General features: G+C 37.8%; 1 protein-coding gene and 1 long non-coding RNA gene across 9 annotated transcripts in view; one reads left to right on the top strand and one right to left on the bottom strand.

The window, feature by feature from the left end:
* BEGAIN (brain enriched guanylate kinase associated) overlaps window positions 1–17123 on the bottom strand; it is a 194450-nt gene extending 177327 nt beyond the window's left edge. For 2 of the 7 annotated variants that reach the window (XM_064173512.1, XM_064173266.1), the window contains exons 1-2: window positions 16773–17122; window positions 13581–13710 (exon numbers count right to left, since the gene is read on the bottom strand). In XM_064173512.1, coding sequence (XP_064029582.1) covers window positions 13581–13628 — 48 coding nt within the window. In that variant the 5' untranslated portion in view covers window positions 13629–13710; window positions 16773–17122. Of the gene's footprint in view, window positions 1–6240; window positions 6985–13580; window positions 13789–16772 lie in introns of those variants that run through there. The other 5 variants (XM_064173099.1, XM_064173021.1, XM_064173680.1 and 2 more) reach the window with 5 other exon arrangements.
* The window catches only part of LOC135191455 (uncharacterized), a 171678-nt gene that overhangs the window by 68940 nt on the left and 82611 nt on the right, over window positions 1–20127 (top strand). The window lies entirely within an intron of this gene.

Genomic DNA, 20127 nt, shown 5'->3' with positions numbered 1-20127 from the left:
AGTGACAATTTCATAATAATGTTGTAAAGGAATTAGAAAAACAATCAATGTTAGTAGCAGAAGTAGAAAGGGTATAGTGATGCATTAGGAACCCTTGCAAATACTGAAGAACTGCTGCCCAAATCAACTAAAGATGTGGAACTTGGATTTTCACATCCAAATTCAGTTGTTTTGACCTGTGATTCTTGCACATTATTACCACACTGGAGACTGTTTTCAAGGATCTGCAGATCAAGAAAAAATAACAGAGTTAAGTTGTTATGGTTTGTGTTGCTAGAAGCTCAGTGCCTGTGCTCACTTTATAAGATAACAAGTTTAAAGCTCGTAAGGCTGGCAATTGCTGTATTTGTCTGATGTCTCTGAGTGGTGAAAGGAACTGATCGATACCTTTTTTCAAGCACATTTTTTTTTGTGAAAGAACTAAGACATGTGTTTTAAAATAGCTATTTTGACAAAAGATTTTTAGGCTACTAACAGTCACCTCCAGCTTGCAAGGCAGAGGGGAGCAAACTTCAAAGCAGTGTCATACAGGATAACATTGCAAGAACAAGGCTAGAATACCAGGAAGGGAGCCCATGTGGTATTTTCCATCACCATATGAGACTTGTATGAGGCTCTAATGATTTGGTCTGTCATATGCATGTTGTGCTGAAGAATTGAAGCATCTGATACAGTTCTCTTTCTTACCTTCCTCTGGTAACCTTGAGTTATCAGAGCTGTGGATCAAAGCTTCATTATTTCTGCAGTTGAGGGTAATTCTATATTGTCCTGTCTGCCTGAAAGAGCAGGAACAGACCAGAAAATAGGACACTGGGATGTTTTTCAGGCCTGTGCTCTGCTGCTGACTTGATCGCTGATGTGGACAAATCACTTCATCTCTCCTCACTTCTAGTACTGCCTCTTACTATTTCTCTTTTAAAGGATTGCATGCATGAGCCAGTGAAATAATAGATACTTTCCATTATAATGTATTTGACCCCAAATCTTACTTGTAAATTTCACTATACTGTAAATGGAAATGAAAGATTTGTTGTTCATTTAAGAAAAAAAGGCTTTTTTTACAGTATTGTAACAGACTGGAAGGGTTGAAAAGGGACTGAGAGCCTTCTTTAGGAAAAAGCTCTGTCCTGGAGCAAAACATATGTCACCATCTTGTCTGCTTTTTCAGTGAGATTCTGTTAGAACTCAGGTGCCCTAGAAGCTGAGTTACTTTAGAAATGGAAGATCAGTTGCATTTTCTATTGCTGTGGTGTTCTACCACAGACTTTGAAGGACAATCTTACTCTGCCTGAAGTTCCTTCAGGCCTGGGACTTTCAGGTGTGTAAGGCTATAATTTCTAAAGGTGCCTCTGCACCCTCAGAGAGCCATACCCATGCTAAGATATTCTCCTTGCAGGAGAACCTGTAATGAACATAAGAAATCCTCATCCAGCAAGGCACAAATCAGTGTAATTTTAGTCATTTGTGTCAAAGGCTATGACACATCAGAATGCTGCCTATATGGTTGCTTAAGAATAAAACAGCTTTTCTGTATTAGATAATCAAGAATTGAATCTTCTTGATATCCTATATAAAGGTCTACACTGGTCATATTTCTTCTTTGCAATAATTACTGTCATTTTAATTTCTTGTGAGAGGAATGAAAAGGGCTGTTATTCTAGCTTGTGCTTCACTCTTCTGCATTTCAAATGGATGCAAACCTTTGTAACAAGCATTTGTTCCCTTCCATCTTGGAGGCTATAGTAATTAAACACTTGAGAGCATGTGTTGATTGAAATTAGAGCAAAAAATGAATACTTTGTTTTCAGATAGTTTTTCTAACACTACAGGGAAAGAATCAAGTTGCTTGTATGGAGCCAGACTTTGGACCTTTAAACCACACAGGAGACAGAACTACTACATCAGTGACCCTTCAGGTGCCTTGTCCTGACAGGTGGCAGTAGCTCAACCTGAGCTGGTTAATGAGCCCCCCATAATTAATTTGAGAGATGAAGAACGGGTGAAGATGGAAGACAAACAGGGATACAGTTAGTTTATAACCTGTGCTATGCCAAATAAAGAAGAAATCTTGAAACTGTTGCCAAACCAAACTGAGAAGCCCACCTAACATATTACCATGCAGACACATCACTCTGAGTTCAGAGGCTGTGTTCACGCAACGATTCTGTCTAGATAATGAGTGATTGTTGTTGGCTCTACCTTCGTTAGTGCCACTTTGGATGGATGCAGCTAATTTTTTCTCTGTCATTGCTCTGTAAGTACAGTTAGTTCCTACCAAGCAAGGCTGTGTTTCTGCTCTCTAACCACTTGCCAAATTCACTATCTTATAACATCCAAAGTCTTCCAAAATGTTTTTTAGAAATGCCATTATTGAAGCTCAAGCAATTTTTTTTTTAAGACAACATCTTCTGCATCAGATTGGAACATTGTATTTTTAGCAACTCGGAGAGGATATTGCTGCTTAGTAATTTGTATTGATCAGTCTTGACCTCGATTATTTTGTGTGATGACATTATCCTATGACCTTAGATGAAAAGTGCACAATTCTTTAACATATGTGAGCCAATAATTAAGTGCTTCTAAGACTTCTTGCACACAGAATGTGTATTACTGATAGTTTCTATAAGATGGAAAGATGTAGCTCTTCTAAGACAGAAACAATCCTGATTTCTTATGACAGAGAATAAATGGTGTCTTATGTGGTCACTTGTGCAAGCAAAGTGTATACATGAAGACAAGATCTAGTTGAAAATTGGTCCTCATTTGTGTACAACTAAAGTCAACTGAAAACTAATATTCAGGTTCCTTCAAATCTCAGGATGCTGCAGACTTACTAATGTGTGGTGTCAGTCTCCTGAATGATTAAGAACCAGGTTTTTACCCATACTTTCCTCCTGGAGTACTAGCAGTGTTATTCAAAGCTTTCCTGAAGGCATCTGTTACTTGGAATGAATATATTTACGATAAAATGTGTATTAAAAGACACAGATGAGCGTGCTCTCGTGCCTGGCTTTCTTTGAAATGTACTCTGGATCTGAGGAAAATATGTTTGAACTTATCCACGTTTCTCTCTGCATTAATGTCTCTTTGAACAGATTCTGAGAGCATGTGTTTCAAATTCTGAGAAACTTTACATTGTGTACAACCCTTATCAGACTTTTCCTGAAATTTTTTTGGACCTGTCCTGCATTTTTCAGCCCAATGAACTCATATTTTCATTTCAATCTGGGAGTATGACAGAGTTTCAATTTGTTCACCCTCCTCAACGCTGGTGTGGATTGAAAGGCTTGTTTTCATCTAGTTCCATAGAATCAACCTGGTTGCAAGAGACCTCCAAGATCATCCAGTCCAATCCATCACCCAGCCCTATCCAGTCAACTAGACCATGGCACCAAGTGCCTCAGCCAGTCTTCTCTTGAAGACCTTCAGGGACGGTGCTTCCACCACCTCCCTGGGCAGCCCATTCCAATGGCAAATCACTCTCTCTGTGAAGAACTTCCTCCTAACATCCAGCCTATCCTTTCGCCGGCATAACCTGAAACTGTGTCCCCTTATTCTATTGCTGGTTACCTGGGAGAAGAGGCCACCCCCTACCTGGCTACAATGTCCCTTCTGGTAGTTAATTTTGAGCTTTCCTCCGTATTTATTCAGTGACTCTAAATTTAGATTAATACAGATAAATGAGAAATACTTTCATCCTACTGACCAGGTTACTTAAATATTTAGACCATAACAATGTCCTGTCCATGGTATTTTGTACCCATCATTATTCTCATTAACCTGAATCACTTATTGGAGCACCCTCTGATCCTGCTATCTGTCTGGAAATTCTTCTGCATAGATTTAGAGCGAAGATATTTTCTTTGTGAGATTTCATTTTGATGGCAGCTGTTTGCAACCTGATAAATACTTGCTGCAGAAATGTCCCAGAACATTTTGACCAGTTCTCAGAAGTCTGGAAGTTGAAAATCACTTTAGTGGATTTGGATCCAATATAGACACATCAAATGCAGTGCAGACATCGCCACAGACACCTCAGGGCTCTTCAGAAAACATAACAGGTAGAAGGAAATGTCAAAGTATTCCTCTTCTAAGTCAACTTTTTTTTTTTTTTTTTTAAATTAGGTGCAGCTTTGCTAACCTCAGACTTTTCAACCATATTCTTTCAAGCTCTTCCATATATGTGTTATACATCTGCTATCTTGTTTTTATATTCAAGTAAATGTAACCGGATTACTCTTGAAGATTATCTTCTGCATATGAATAATTTGGCAACTAAAACATGGAACAGTTTCAGGCAATGTTCTATATGCATATTGAACTGATCATTGCATAATAAAGTGTTTTTTATATGTCTTTACAGTAATGGTACCTATGACTGTATGGGTATCCTTTTGCTTCTTGCTTGGCATGCTTCAGGTGAGGGCTTGGACTAAATAAATTGCATAGAAGTGGAAGTTTTTGCATGTAGGAGACATGAGTTGTAGATATGTCTAAACGTGTTTTGCTTTAGTTTTCTTTCCTGCCACTCCTTTCTTTTTTTCCACTTTGAGCTCTGCAGTATGACAAGATGTTTGCTAAGGTAAAATGCTTTGTAACTACTGTGTTTAAATTAGTAGATTTAGAGAAAGATGATGCTTAAATTGGAATAGACTGATCCTTACATAGAATCAACCACGTTAGAAGAGACCTCCAAGATCATCCAGTCCAACCTAGCACCCAGCCCTATCCAGTCAACTAGACCATGGCACTAAGTGCCTCAGCCAGGCTTTTCTTGAACACCTCCAGGGACGGTGATTCCACCACCTCCCTGGGCAGCCCATTCCAATGGCAAATCACTCTCTCTGACAACAATTTCCTTCTAACATCCAGCCTATGCCTCCCCTGACACAACTTGAGACTGTCCCCCCTTGTTCTATTGCTGGTTGCCTGGGAGAAGAGGCCATCAATTGAATGAAATTACAGGGCCCTCTGACTGATGGCTAATTGAAACGTGGACAACACATATCCTGCCATGGGCTTAGCCTGGAGCCTACTGCCTGCTTTTCTGGACAGCTCCCATTGTGGAGCTGTGACAAAACAGTGTGCAAATTCTATCTACATTTGATTATCTTTCATTGCTTCTCTCTCCATCCATCTTTGACCAGTGATAATCAAAACATCCAAGGATAACCTATAAAGGCCCAAGTTTGGGCTGCTGAAGATTGTATGAAATCCTTAAGCCTGGGATGTGCTCCCACTTGCTACAGTCCTCTGTGAAGACAGACTTCTGTTTCTTTTTTTTGTTTGTTTATTTCTTTGAATAGACTTCTGAAATAATAATTTATCTGTAGCAGATCCCGTTTTAGCAACATCTATGTACATATGTATAGTGTTAAGCCACAGCTCCTGGATTTTTATTCTTTTAGCAGAATTACAACCCCTGCTCTGGAGGCATGATAACATAACGTATTAGTTGAGCGCTTGGCAGCCTGCAGTTTCTAACAATGCTGTGCAAGCAAAGAAAAACAATTTCCCTTTGACCTCCTCAAAAAGTGTGACTACCTCATCCTGAGCCAAATGGAAAAAGCTCTTAAGAAAAAATTAAAAACATAAATATTTTTGACCAAGCCATTGAAGAAAGATTCAGTCTTTTCCTTTCTTTTCCAGTTGCTAATGTTTTGAGGTTTTATTTATTGTTGTTGTTTGTGGGGGTTTTGTTGTATTATGCTTCATTTTGGTTTTCAGAAAAACCAGGAACGAAATTATCAATCTAGATGTACTATTCCAGATGCACAGACCTTACAAACGTTTTCAGGATGTTAGAACTCTTGCTGGCACTAACTGAGCGTGCCTGTTTAGTGCAGACATGCCTAAGCAAATTTTAAGCTGGTGAGCCTGCCACAATACTCTATTCAGCCTTTCCCGAGAGTGTCTTGACTACTCAAACTGAGCTGATCTAGTTATATGTATTCTTCATTGCAGTGCAGGAATACCTTTCTTATTTGATCTCATGGCAGCTTCCTTCACCAAAGTAAAAGGACTATAGTGTTGCGTCCTATCTTTCTTTTCTCCCATACCTCCTAGAACTGGTATCTTCAGCTACTAAAAACAAACCCTCCACGTTTGTTTCACCCTGGGGAAAAGATTATGTGCATAGTAAGAGCCCACCCAGAGAGACAAAGCATTTCTCAAATAGTTACATAAATGAACAAGTACTTCTCACATACCACCCAAAAAATGATGTGAAAGAGAGCTCACCATGCTTGTACTTCTAGGCAGAGATGCAGATTTTGTGGCTGGCATTTGTTTGCTTTGAGAAATCATAATTTCTACAGGCAAGCCAGTTCTTGTTCTGCATGAGGCACCATTATCAAGTGACCTGAGAGAGGGACTTGTATCCAGAGACAAGGATTTCTCTAATTTGAGTCTTCGTGTTCCAGCCACAATGTCTTCACTTCTCAGGCTTTCTAAGTCTGCTTCCTCATGCGTTTTTCCATCTAGAATGTTCTCTTTCCAGCTTGCAGAAGACTTTCTCTTAATATGTAAATCATCTAGGCTTCTCACACTGGTTGGAAGGGTATTTTTCAGTTTAGCAGCTCGGTATGCCCTCAGGCTCATGGGATCAAGCACTCTGAAAGTAACTTCATTAATAAATTGAGAGAATTTGAGTTTAGCTTCTATTTTCTCTTCCACAACAGACAAAGAGCTTGATGATCCTTGACTCACCAAGCTCAAATCAGATGCAGAGGAACTGCTTTTCTTGTGAGTCTTCTTCTGCCTCTGGAGCTTTTGGCTTGTGTTTCCCACTTCTGCTGGATGAAGAGAAGACTGTTCCAGTCCGTGGATTTTTTCACCCCCTTTCTGACAGTGCTTTAATCGATGGGGTCGATAGCCTTCATCCTTATTTTTGCTTTTAACAAAGCTTTTAGCTTCTGACCTTGTGCTACCCTGTAACTCAAAGCTGTCCTCACTGGAGCTGCAGCGTTTTGAGTAACTGTTCATTGTCAAATCTCCAGAGAGTTTCCTCTCCGCATCAGTTCCTAGTTCTGGTACACATGCGGTGGTGGACGCACTGAATGCTCTTTCTTCAGTCACCCTGCCAACCCTCTCTTGCTTGGCTGGTTTTTCAGGCACAACTCCCTCTGGCTTAACAGAGGAAATGGAGCCTTTTGATTGTGACTCCATTTATTTTTGTGTCCGTATGTCAGCTGCCATCAATGAAAGTGGCATTCCCATAAATCCTTCCCTATCTTGTAAGACAACAGGCATGACTTTGAAAAGCATAACTGTGCTGCCACCACATTTTATCCCATATGCATCCCAAATTATGTATATGTTTCATAATTAGATCAATACCACATTCCCATCATTTTAATTAACCATGCTAATGAACGGAATCTATAGGACATGCAAATTTTCCAGGGTATTGAGTGCCTAGCAGATGAGCATGGCTTTGATTGATCTGATGCAGCATATGATATATTCCTGTCTGTTGAACTGGAAACCAAACTACCATGATGTAGATCAATTTTTGCTAAGTAAAGTCTAGGGTGGTTCTGTTTCAGAGCTTTTTAAAACCCAATAGTAGAGAAGGTCATGTTATATTGTCCTAGTGCTACTAGCGCTTGCTATTCTATGAGAAAGCTTGGTGACAGATCTCACAGACTCAAAAAGAGAAGAAGAGAATGTGATTCTCACTTTCTACCTGGCTGTTCTTGCCATATTTTTCATTCTAAAGTAATTTTTAAAGGTTTGATTCAAAAGCAAAGTGCAATATTTCAGCACTGTAGCCAAGTCTGGAGTAATAGTGATGTGTTCTTCCAGTATCTTGAATGTGAAGCTGTTCTCATTCAGTACTGTCCTTATACACAGGCAAGTCTGAACTGTGAACTGCAGGACTTCTATGTTTGCTTCGTGCGTGTGAGATAGTCTAAAGGCGTTTAAGGTTGGTAAGGAGCTGTAGTCTGATTTTATAATCATCATGAAGGTTTGAAGTGTCCTGATGATATGCTGCTACAGGGACTGTCCAGAGAGTGCACAATAATAATAGTAATGCTCAAGAGCTTTTTCTTTCATCTCCTTACTGCACCATAATAGTAAAGGCAAGTCATCTGACCCTTTTTTTAATTGAAGAATAATCAAAGGTAGCAAGGAAGGGGAAAAAAGTGAGTGAAGAGCACATACATATCTGACAACTCAGAGGCAGCTTGGATTGAAATGTAGTTCTATGGACTTGTGGAGTGGATATTACATTTAAGTTCCCCATTACAAGTTACTTTGCCTGCTGCACAGAATTTATTGTCTCCACATTGGTAATTTCAGGACTCATTTAAACCATAGTTCATAAAAACTGCTGAAGTGTTGCAAATCAGTCTAATTAACATAGTAAGTGTATTAATTTTGCAAATAACAGGAGGACAGGAAGATCCTTTTAACACATCAGAAATCAATTGGTTTTACTGGAATTACTTTCTGAAATGCTTTCATATTTTCTGTGGGACTGTGCCATTCCACTGAATGTTAGAAACATTATTGTGGTCTCAGAGACAATATGTCTTAAAATGCCATAAATCCTGCTCACACCTTTTTTTTTGAGATGTATTTATTCCTCTCTCACTTGAATGTAAATGGTAGCAGTTTAGAGGGCTGGTGAATGCTCTTTACTGTCAACACAAAGGTTTTTATGACCTTTTCAGTGCAGTCAGGGAACAATACAGCGCTACTCTCTTCTTTGTAAAGCCAGAATGAAAGGCTTTTTCTGTATGTCATAATACAGACTCCGACAAACTTATGGTTGCTCACTGAAGGAAACAGAATTCCCCAAAGGGGTAGCTAATGCATTTCAGATCTTTTGCCTTGCAGGATCCATTAGAGCTTGGCAAAGTGTGAGTTCTGCAATTTTAATTGACTTTATTAACATGTCTGTTTCAGAAAGAAAGCAAGCTTCATTGCTGAGCCAGATTCTGTAATGGCTTGCACATCTTTGGAGAAGATTTTTTTTTTTAAGTCATGAAAGACTGGGCTCATTTGTGCATGAACAAAGTTATGTTAACCACAAGAACCAATTCACCTATCCCTTGCAAATGTTAAGATGTGAATCTGACAGAAGTCTGTGACACAGTTAGAAAAATGGCTCATGTAATTGTCTTCTACTGTCAGGAATGAGCCTGTTTGTTCTGAAATATGTCATCTATAGAGCAGACAAATGCAACTCTTAAAAATGTGAAAAATATCAGGATTTGAGTTATAGATAGCCAAGGTAAGATGAACTCCTCCCACTTGTGGGCTTTTATGCTGCTGTTTCTCTTGCTTTAGATGATTTCTGCCTAACAGGTTCAGATATGTGACACAGATATATCAAATTATTACTAAAAAAGACCAACATGCAAAATGACATCTGAGTTGTCTTACCTGAATTCTCTTTTCATGTCAGTCCCTTTATATCTTGATTAGAATAACTAGATTTATAGTAACAATGACTATTCAGTGGCCCTCCTTAAATAAATTCACAAAAAATTCTCCAGAGATTTCCTGCAATCACAGAAATTACTTCCACTACCCACATCTACAAACAGAAAACCTCAATATTAAAACCAAGTTGCGTAAGAATATGAACTTTGAACTCTTTTAATGGTTTGGTGGTCGTAATTTTTTCCATGTTAAGTGATTTACATTGTACAGTGTTAATTTATTTTACCCTATATATCTAAATTTCTTTGAAGTCTTTGCTCATAAAGGCAATTTCTTATTCTAGTGCAAGCAGGTATGTCTGTGAATAGCAATGTGCTGCTGCAGTAGTCTGAGCTGTACTCTCAGAACAAATGTCTTCACAGAGCTCAAATTGTGTAATTTCTTGCTATAACACACCTCTACTATGCAGATGTTTGCCTTATTTCCAAGTTCTTCTACAACTGTCATATTAAGGTTAAAATAATCTTAAGAAAAAAGCTTTTGCTTTAATTTTGACCTGTTTTAGAAATGATGGTCACAGTTCTTGGAATAAGACAGTATGCCTGTGCAGAATCAATTGAAAAATGACATAGGGGCAGTTCAAGGCAAGGTTGGACGTGGCACTTGGTGCCATGTTCTAGCCTTGAGCTCTGTGGTAAAGGGTTGGACTTGATGATCTGTGAGGTCTCTTCCAACCCTGATGATACTGTGATACTGTGATAACTGATGGACTTTACTGTAAATAAGGTATCTTTTGATAGCAGCTCTGCCATTACCCTGTTATTTGTTCTCTGATGAACACCTGCTCTTTCTTCTCTAGCCATTAACTGTCCTCAAAATTGTGGAAGGACTGGCTTTTTCTTCACATAAGGAGACTCTGATCAAAATGACATCTCTAGGTACTACCAAAGCTCATATAATTGTAATTCATAAGTGAGACATTCCCTGGGACTCAGGTGGATCCAGTTTGTAATTTTGTGGTTCAATGGTGAAAATGATCTATTTTAGTTTAGTCGTTAGCATAAGAACATAAACAGAGCAGTGCTGATCCTTTCCTGCTAAATTGACTGCTGAGACTGAAACATTTATAACAGAATGATAACTCAGATCGCATCGTAAATGGGACTTGTGCAATTATTCAATATTTCATTTGACAAGATTGGGACTTGTCTAATAAACTTCTTAGGAAAACACATTAAGATTTTTCTAAAGATTAATTTAGTCTTATTTATGTGCTGAGTGTCATTTTACAAAGCTATTCTTAGAAACTGAATATTTTGTATGGAAGTGGAGCATAATTGAGTTACCTGCAAACATGACTTGATGGAATGCAATGTCTCTACGGACCACTGTCTGGAGATTTAAAATGGAAAACTGAGTCCTTTGGGAATTAAAAAAAATCTCTATTTTTTTTAAACTTCAGGAGATTTTAATTTGTGCTAATAGTTCTAATAGTATCAAAAGCAAATACAAGCTGTCTTGTGGTTGCTGCAGTAGGTTGTTATGACAACTAGAAGTTTCTTTGTGTCGGGCTCTGCAAGATATGATCATTTTTAGGTCAAAGCAGACAACATTCAACAGTTATTGTACTTAAGAAATGTGCAAGGTTTTGTATATTTAAAATTATGTTTTTTGATACATTAACAATAATTTAAACAGATTACATTTTAAAAGTAAGCAAATCTCAATGTGTTCTAACTTTGAGATACATCCTTTTTTTTTTTTTTAATTAATGGGGAGAAAAAAAAAAAAGTGTAATTCTGGTTTTAAACAGCATTAAGGTTTATTTGAATTGCAATTAAGGTTGGTTCCAGAGCCTTTTTGTAATCACTGGACTTCATGATTTCAGATCAGTGACTACACTGTGCTGCTCTTATTACAGAGAGGGGGGAATTTTCCCACTGTAGTGGAGTGTATTTCCTATATGTTATTTTATTTCTAATTCCAACTCAACCTTTCAAATGGTCAGAAACACTGCCTGAGCACCAGAACCAAACTCACTAGAGTTGGCAGGGTTTAGAGAATTTAGAAATGCTCAGTTTTCCCTGCAGATCTGTTAGTATTTCACCACACAGACCACTCACAAAATAGCTATAGCCCAACTCTTCAAGTGTCCATTCGTGTTCAGATATACTCTTTCCTCCTGATGTTAATAAAAAATTCATTACATCTTATCTGCTACTGTTAGTATTTAATGCACTTGATTGTGGGGTGTTTTATGGGACCTTTCTGCATTACCTTTTATCCTTTTAAGTAATAAGTTTATCCTTTTAAATAATACAGATACTCCATTCTGGGTTTCTTTAAGCAGACAGAGTTTTTTTGGGGGCTTGAGTATTTTTTTTTTCCTTATCTCATGGTTGCCAAACACTAATATGCTTTTAATACAAGGTTATCTAGCCCAGTTTCTTCATCAAGACAGTGTTGGACTCAGCATTGTTTTAATTGTTCTCTCAGAAAGTGTATTGCTTTTCCAAGTTAGTAGCATTCATGTCTGTTTCTAGGATGCTAGGTATCACATAGAAAAAATTCTCCTGCCCTAAATAGTACCTTCACCATCTTTTCCTTTTGTTTTAAATAAATAATTTCTAATGGACAGGTAACATAGCCAGTATTTCCTGCAGTCATTTTACCTCTCTAGGTTTCACCTGAATGTCTTGTAGACCTAAGGAAAATTGCAGCAGACATTTGCTGTAACTCTATAAGATCTAAGTGTCTTCAGGATCAGTAAAATGAAAGTTTGGTTCCTTCATTTGAATGAGTGATTGTTAGTGGGAAAGAGTTATAAATGTTTTAATAATTTTTAAAAATAAATTATTGGTAGGTCTATCTTGTAAAGACAAACTCAAACTTGCACCTGTGCTGCTACCATTAAATCATAGAATGAAAATGTGTATTTTAAAGGAGCTAGCCTCGGTACTGCTCTCTTCCCAAATCAGGCTTTGTTGGCATGAAAAGGGTATGAGAAAGTGCTGTGATGTCCTACAGACTAAAGACATTTAAGAAACTCATGCTTCTATGCAGGAAACTGCATGGTGGAGAGTATCTGCACCCAACCTTGAATCTAAATCTAATGATCTAAGGGGCCTAAATTCCTTTAAATTCTCATTAACCTACTGCTCCGCTATGATGTGGAAAACATTAGTCTGTTTTACATCTGCAGAGTGACCAAACACAATGCAACAAATTTCTATGCCAGCTTTTTTGCCAGCAGTCACAAGTCTGATTAATTTAATTTATAGCTGTATACTAGATAGAGCTGTGCTAAGCCTGTAAGGTGTTGAGCATGTGTGTAAGAGGTGAGGAGAGATGACGTTTGACATAAATCTTGCATCACGCTGAAAACAGTCACTGTTCTCTGACAGATGCCACAGCCCCAGTAAAACCAGTCAGCCATGTATTTAATGTGCAAGCTATATTAATAGTTTTTAAAAATAATTAAATATTGAAGACGAGGCAAACCTAAGGAAAAAATGCTTCAATATGTCAATCTTAAAATCAAGTATAATAGAAGAGCCTGTACAAGACAGGTCCTTACTGTGTTCAGTAGAATACTGTGTGTTCTGTCACTGTGCAAGCAGCCAAATCAGTATCAGTTGTGAACTACTGGCTATTGTGTTGTCTGTTCCCTAGCAGCAGAAACTGTGGACACATGTTGCTGTGTATATATTTTTTTAAGCTGCTCAAAGAAATGTATCAGACACTTGCTGCACTAGATAATGACATTTTGCTACCCTTAATTCCCAAGGGACTTTTTTTCCCTTTCATTCTCTCATGAAGAGAAATTTTAGTCTTGCTGAGAAAAGCCAGCAAAATGAAGCTGTAGACTGTGGTATTTTTTCAAGGGCTTTAAGTGATCTTTACTTTATCCACAATTCAGAAAATGGACTGCTTTGAAGAGAGGCATACAAACTATCTACAATATAGGAAAGAGATTTATGATTTAGGCCAAGTTTCAGAGCATATACAGTGTAGCATTTTCTTCACTTTAGAACTTCTCAGTAGTAAAAGGTTGTGATATCATCTGCCTGAGTGATTATTGTCCTCATCTGAGAGAGATGGAAGTTCCTAGCTAACAGAAGATTATAATGTGTGAATAACAGGTTCCTTATCAGATTAGTGTTTAGTGATCAACCATGGCTGTGTACCTTGACTGTGAAGGAGTCTTCAAAATGTTTCCTGTCCTTTGCCACCATCACCTTTTTCTTGCTCAGCTTCTGCTTCAGCCAACTGCTCCATGAGCTCTTCTTCACGTGCAGTACTTTCTTTGTAGCCGTGCTGTAGGATAGGTAGAGCTGCAGGTCATCAGCGTTACACTAGCATTTGATTTTCTGTCTCTGGTTCACTTTGTAGTCGCTTGGTGAAAAGAGAGCAAAATAATTGATACTTCTGAGACTACACAGATGAGGAGTCTTAGTTTTTTCTGCTGCTCCTTGAACATCTGTGCTTTTAGGAAAGTGTCAAATCTTTTGAGTCTATTTTTAAAGCTGAGGTAGGATGGCAATGTCATGTGACCTTCCCAAATAGGTACATGGTTTACCTCATTTTACTCTCCCTTTTTTTTTTCCTTCCTATTTCCTAGCCCCTTATACTTTCATTGTTGTTATTCTTATTTGGCAAAAAGAGGAAGAAAAGGTGCAAGACAATGGAGTAGAAAAATGAATGGAAGAATGGAATGTTTCTCATGCAAAGATAGACTTGGAAAAAAAGTGCAATTCCTTTTTCTTCAGGTGGAATGAAAATATTTCCCACCCAGTGAATTCTGCTATATTCAAATAACTAAACAAAGAAACAAGCAAATAAACAAACCCCCACAAAAATCAACCAACCAAACTAAACAGCAACAAACACAAAAACAACCCAAAACACATGTAAAAAAAAAACAACCAAAAAAAAAAAACCCAAAGAAAGAAGCCCCACAGACTATGTTGTCTATACCAATCTAATTGCTTTTACAAAATCCATTTCTAGTTTGATGCTGAATGCCACAATCTACAAGGCCTTGCTAAGGCATATAACATCCCTTTTTGATGTGATACCATGTTACTGGTGAATTATAAAGTCCATTCCAGTCATACTCCCTGGAGTACTGGAGAAATCTTTCAGTACTACAGCTTTTTGACTTGTCATCTTTTTTATATCTGCAGCAATATGTAATTTTGCTAATTATATGTAACAAACAGAGGAAATTTTAAGTCTGGGAGAAAGTCTTTGTCAAGTGTACAAACCACAAAGTAATAAAGTGTTACTGTATCCTTTTTTTCCCACTCCTGTCCAGTGTGTTTACTTAAATCAGTAAATTTGGTGTTAGACTGAGCTGTTCAATGCATATTACAAAAATTCAGTTCTTTATAGTGGATCACATCCCTGGGCAGGGTTGACCTATACTTGGTTTGTGAGATTTGATTTGGATTGTTCTGTTGTATGATTAGAAAACTAGAAGGAATAAAGAAGGAATGGGCCTTTTCATCTAAGTAATGCTACCTCCTTGACCATGGAGTCACAATTTACCTTTGGAGGCGTCACAAGTAGAAATCTCAACTTTCTAATCTAAGAAATAGTTACCAATGATAACTTCCTCTTGTTGTTGAATAGTAATACTTGTGAAATCAAAGCTTCTTAGTGGTGTTACTACTCACTGATGTCTCCTTTAGTCTTGTGGAGATGGTACCACAAGGTTTACTACTTACAGGCATTTTATAACTGTCCTCTGTTTTCCCAAGATGTGGAGAAGGGTGATGGGGTGTCAGACTAAATCTCTCCATTATTAGCTTCTAATTAATAGGCTGTTCAGAGCTGGCCTAGGAAGCTTAGTGTTGTTTGCAAAAAGGAGCATTTATTACTGTTCACTATAACTACAACACAGTAATTTTGCTATATGTGCTCTCATTTTTTATTGCTCCCTATGCATAATCTGCCAAAGACTTTCTATTTCTCTTACACAGTAAATAAGGAAATGGTTGTTCCAGCTCCATGCTTCAGTATGTCCTGGAAGTTTGCTTATACAAGCTTGCCTGCATATAAATGAGTTGACTTGGCAGTATACTTTTAAATTTGTTCTTGCAAATAACTTGAAAAAAAACTAGAAGACATAAATTGTAAGTTCTTGACTTCTGTTGTCATGAAATCTCAGGAAATGAATGGCTGGAACAGAAGGAAAATATGTAGTTTTCTGTGGAAGTTCATGAAATAATTTGGGTTTTCTTTTACTGAGTATTTTTACCTACATAAAAATGATGATAAATAATGCTATGTAGTTGTATAGGTCATGTTTGTGATAGAGGTTTCCAGGATATAAATACCAGAGCTGTAGTGTCTCAGATGCAGTGACAATATGGTTTTACTGGGTACTGCAAACCTGCACGTTTGCAATCAGATTTGGGTGCCATGGGAATTGGTGTTAAGCAGGTGAGACCAAATTAGGAAAAAAAAAGTCTGAGTGTGGGTAACAGTGTGTTTGCACACCAAACGTAAAGTTAGCACTGTGGTTTGGCAAGTCCTAACTCCTTTCTGCCACAACCGTTGCAGCTTAAACGTGAAGCAAAATCTTGGGGGTTATTTTTTTCTCTTCCCTTACAAGTTCCATAGCCCCATCTCGTTGCATTACATTAAAGGGACATGTTCAGCTCAGATGTTTAAATACTCTTGCAGAAAGCATGCTACAATGTGTGCTGTTTGCTTTGGCAAAAGGCATGTGTTTACATGGTTTCTCATACAAACAACTATTTCACCTATGCTCTGTTCAGTTTAACAATGACTAGTGTTTTGTAAAATTTTACAAGCAACCATGACAAATATTTTTCCTCCAGATTTTTATACAAACCTTGGGTAGATTTAATGTGCGCATATTACCTTTATTATTAATAATAATGACACTACCTGGCTTTTTCCTTTCTTAAAGATAGTAAATATTTTTCAGTTTCATACATAATGGGTAGTAGAATATTCAGAATACATATTCCAGTTCTGATGAGATCAAACAGACATGTTCTGTGATGTGTATCATGGAAAATAAAAGAGGCATTACTCTTATTTAAAAACCTCTATTGTGACAATCAATTATAAATCATTCCATTAATTTTCTAGCACTGCAGCTTTGGGAAGCTTTATTCATATAATCTGCTGTCTTGTACCTTAATATATTAAATATTTCCTTTTTAAGACAGTAATGTCTGCCAACTGAAACTACAGAGCACGTTAGTTCGTGTTTAAAGCAGGCATTCAGTTGTCATATTGCAGCACCGCTAATTCAGTGCTGAAGACTTCTTTACTAGCTGTTATACATTTAAAATCAAAATAACAAGTATGCAAATATGCTATTAAAAGAAAGCAGTACTTACTTGAGAAGGATTCTGCAAGCTTTGTTCTGCTAGTCCACAGACTGAAATGGTAGAGCCAGATTTAGAAGTAGCTTATTAGGTGCATGTTGCTTCAATAGTTACAGCTATTTTTTAACTGAAAGATAGGATCGTTTTCTTCTAATGAAGGCAGCACACAATGATACGCTGTCCATGTTGCTATGAGAGAATAAGCTTGCAGAGCAAAGTCAAGCAGTTGCAGAACAACTTACCAAGGGTCATTTGCTATCAACTTCCAGGGCTTTCCTGTGTTGTCACAAACTTTAACAGCACCAAGAAGAGCCAGGGTATGTCACAAATGCAGGAAATTGCTAGTTAACTATATACACTTGAGATTGAATGTGATTGAGTCGGTATTGTTTGTGAATATAAGGAGAATGCTGTGTAGAGCCAAAATCTTTCAGCTGAAACACCCACTGAATTCTCTTAAGGGACTAGGCACTGATATAATTGAAGTGCAATACCTGCTGCTCCTCTTTGCTCAGCTGGCCATATGTTACTTCTAGAGCTCCAACCCTGAGAAAAGAGTGTAGGAACTGCCCTAAAGGGATCACACAAATGTTAAAAACTACTTATTTTGGATTGTCTTTGATGTTATACTTTTGGAGTTTCAGTGATGTCACCTTTTAAAGTTTTTAAGTATTCTTGTTAGAATTCTGCCCGTGTATAGCCCAACATAAATATATACTTCATGGTCCAATAGTCAATTAGTCCTGCAGTTTTGCACTGCAGAGAAGAAGCTATCCTTTAAATGTAGCCATGCATTTTGAAATGTTCTACTTTAAATTGTCTTTTACACAAGGTTGGTTTTGGCTAGAGTGATATCTGTGGTGTGTTTATCAATTAGAAATTACCCTGAGTAACCAGGTTTTGGCTTATCTTGCTTTGGCTTGTCCGAAAGACTGGAACTTTCATCCCTAATGTGAAGACGAGTGTGAACTGTGCTATCACTCATGCTTTTCATCATTACCTTCACAGCCTCGGATGGGAGGGGATGGCAAATGGTCAACCACACCTCCATGCCTTGACTTGAAAGAATAAAAGTTGTCAGGGGAGTGGGAGGGATGACTGGTTACATTAAGGTATTGCACTGCTGCTGTTGAGTCCCTACATACACCCTAGACATTGTGGGAATGCTCAGGAGCTTCCTTTTATAGTTGCTCCTTGTCATCTGTCAGGAGATTGAGTTTATTTCTCCCACTAAGTTTTGAACATTGAAAAATGTGCAAGACTTGGGTGTTCAAGAAGGTGTATCTTCCCAGCATCCTAATGGCAAACTCCTAACATCAGCACCTTCCATTCACCATTGAAAAAAAAAAAAACAACCCAACAACAACAGATCTTTCCTCTTAAAAGGCATCAATTAATGTCTATAGGCTGACACTGAAGTCAAAACTCTTCAGAAGATCCTGAAATTGAGCATGTCCTGGCTTTAACAGCTACAAGATACAGACACAGAGCTGAGGTTACTATCTCACAAATCCTGGTGATTTCAATAGTAGAATGACTCCTGAAGCTGTAAGCCCCAGCTTGTGTTCCCATTTGTTTTAACCACTGCTGGTATGGAAAATTTGGGGATTTTTTTTTTTTTTTCCAGACCAGCAATGCCACTACATAGTTCTGTAACCAGTTTTTCCACAATAAAATCTTTTGCCTAGCAAATTCTTCCCCTCAGGCTCAATTACAGTTTAGCAGCAGACTGATGAGTTCAAGCCAAATGTAAATGGACAGTCATTATATGCCAGAAATGAGGGGAAGTGAGGAAACCTATTTCATTTCTTGAGTTCTTTCTCTTCAGTGAGCTGATATGAAAGGAAAGGAAACATGACTTAAATAAAAAATGTATTTAGCCATGCCATACTTAGAGCTGGGAGATTAGAGAAACAAAATATTGCCCAGTTGTGTGTTCATACCCCTTTACCTCTGGCTTTTACAGGTGTAAAACAGGTCAATTCCAAATGCATCAAATAAAATTCCAGTTCTAGTTTCCAAGAAAGCTTTTCTCATGAACTACAGCTAAACTGTATTTCTTTGCTACCTCATTTTTCCAACTTCTTGGTTTGCTTTTCTTTTTGCACGCTGTACCAAAAAAGTATCTTTTCTCCTTTCACTTCCTGCCTCCCCTTGAGTAAAGCTTTCTCATGAATCCATAATCCTATTGTGAATTTCTATACAGGAAACCTGCAGCATTTCAGAATGAATGGCTGGCACAGCCACTGAACTTGGGAAAAGATACAGAATTTCTGATCACTAGCCTGGCTGAGAAAACAGTGATATGATTGATTCTAAGTATATCTTGCAGAACACTGCTATCTAACCACTCATTCTTTCTCATTTATTTTTCTCCACCTCTCTCTTCTCTCAGTAAAATAGTTGCTAACAATAACCTCAGCAGCAGTAAGAAAAGAAAGTACAGTCAAGGCTCAACTGAATTTCATCAGTAATGTGACTGGAATCTTTGGTCTTGCCCTTTTATGGGATTTGAATTGGATATTTAAAAACTCATACAATGTGAGAGGAGCATGTCTTAGAAGGGCGAGGAAATGAACAATGAGCAGTTATTACTAAAAGCTGGTGAAGAAAATGCAAAAGCAGTCTAGTGAAAGACTGATACCATTACTCAGTTTATCACTGGTTATATTATTTAATTTGCTGGTAACTTAATTAAGAGAGCATGCAGTTTTTGTTGTACCAAACAGAATAAGGACCAACTCTTCTTGTACATTCCAGATCAATTTGAATGACTAACAGGGATTGCCACAGAAAAAGTGTTGGGTTATTTAAGTATTATCTATGAAGAAAGAGTGCTTCTTCAAGTGATCCTGAGTAATATATGTAAAAGCAATCATAATACTTGAAAGAGAATGGAAGTTTTGGGAGGTTCAGTGACATTAATAGTCACCTTTCAGCATCATCTTTTAAATATCTTATGTTATCAATAGTCTCATTGTATCAAATCTAGATATAAAATAACCTCTGAACCTGCATTTCTAAGCAAAAACTGACAATGTCCAGCTTGTATCTTGGAGGCCTAAATTGTGTCTGTGGGATTATTCTGCCTTTCTACATCCTCTGGGATTGTTCAGCAGAATAACTATGTCTCATCTGGCTGCAGTACTCATCACTCTGCCAAGTGCAATCAAATGTAGGCAGAGGAGAGGGCAGATAACCTTGCAAGAGGGGGTGTGCTGCAAATTCAGGCAATATATAGCAAGTTCCCTTTCATGTGTGCACTAATTTTTTGTTTCACCACATTTATCATTCTCCACACATAGCCTTCTATCTGCACATCAGTCAGGCTCAGCTTTTGGCAGGCTGGCCATTGCACACCTCTGCA

The sequence above is a fragment of the Pogoniulus pusillus genome, chromosome 1, assembly GCF_015220805.1.
Source record: "Pogoniulus pusillus isolate bPogPus1 chromosome 1, bPogPus1.pri, whole genome shotgun sequence".
Classification (NCBI taxonomy): domain Eukaryota; kingdom Metazoa; phylum Chordata; class Aves; order Piciformes; family Lybiidae; genus Pogoniulus; species Pogoniulus pusillus.
The sequence above is the reverse complement of the archived record's forward strand: the minus strand, read 5'-3'. Positions and strand labels throughout refer to the sequence as shown.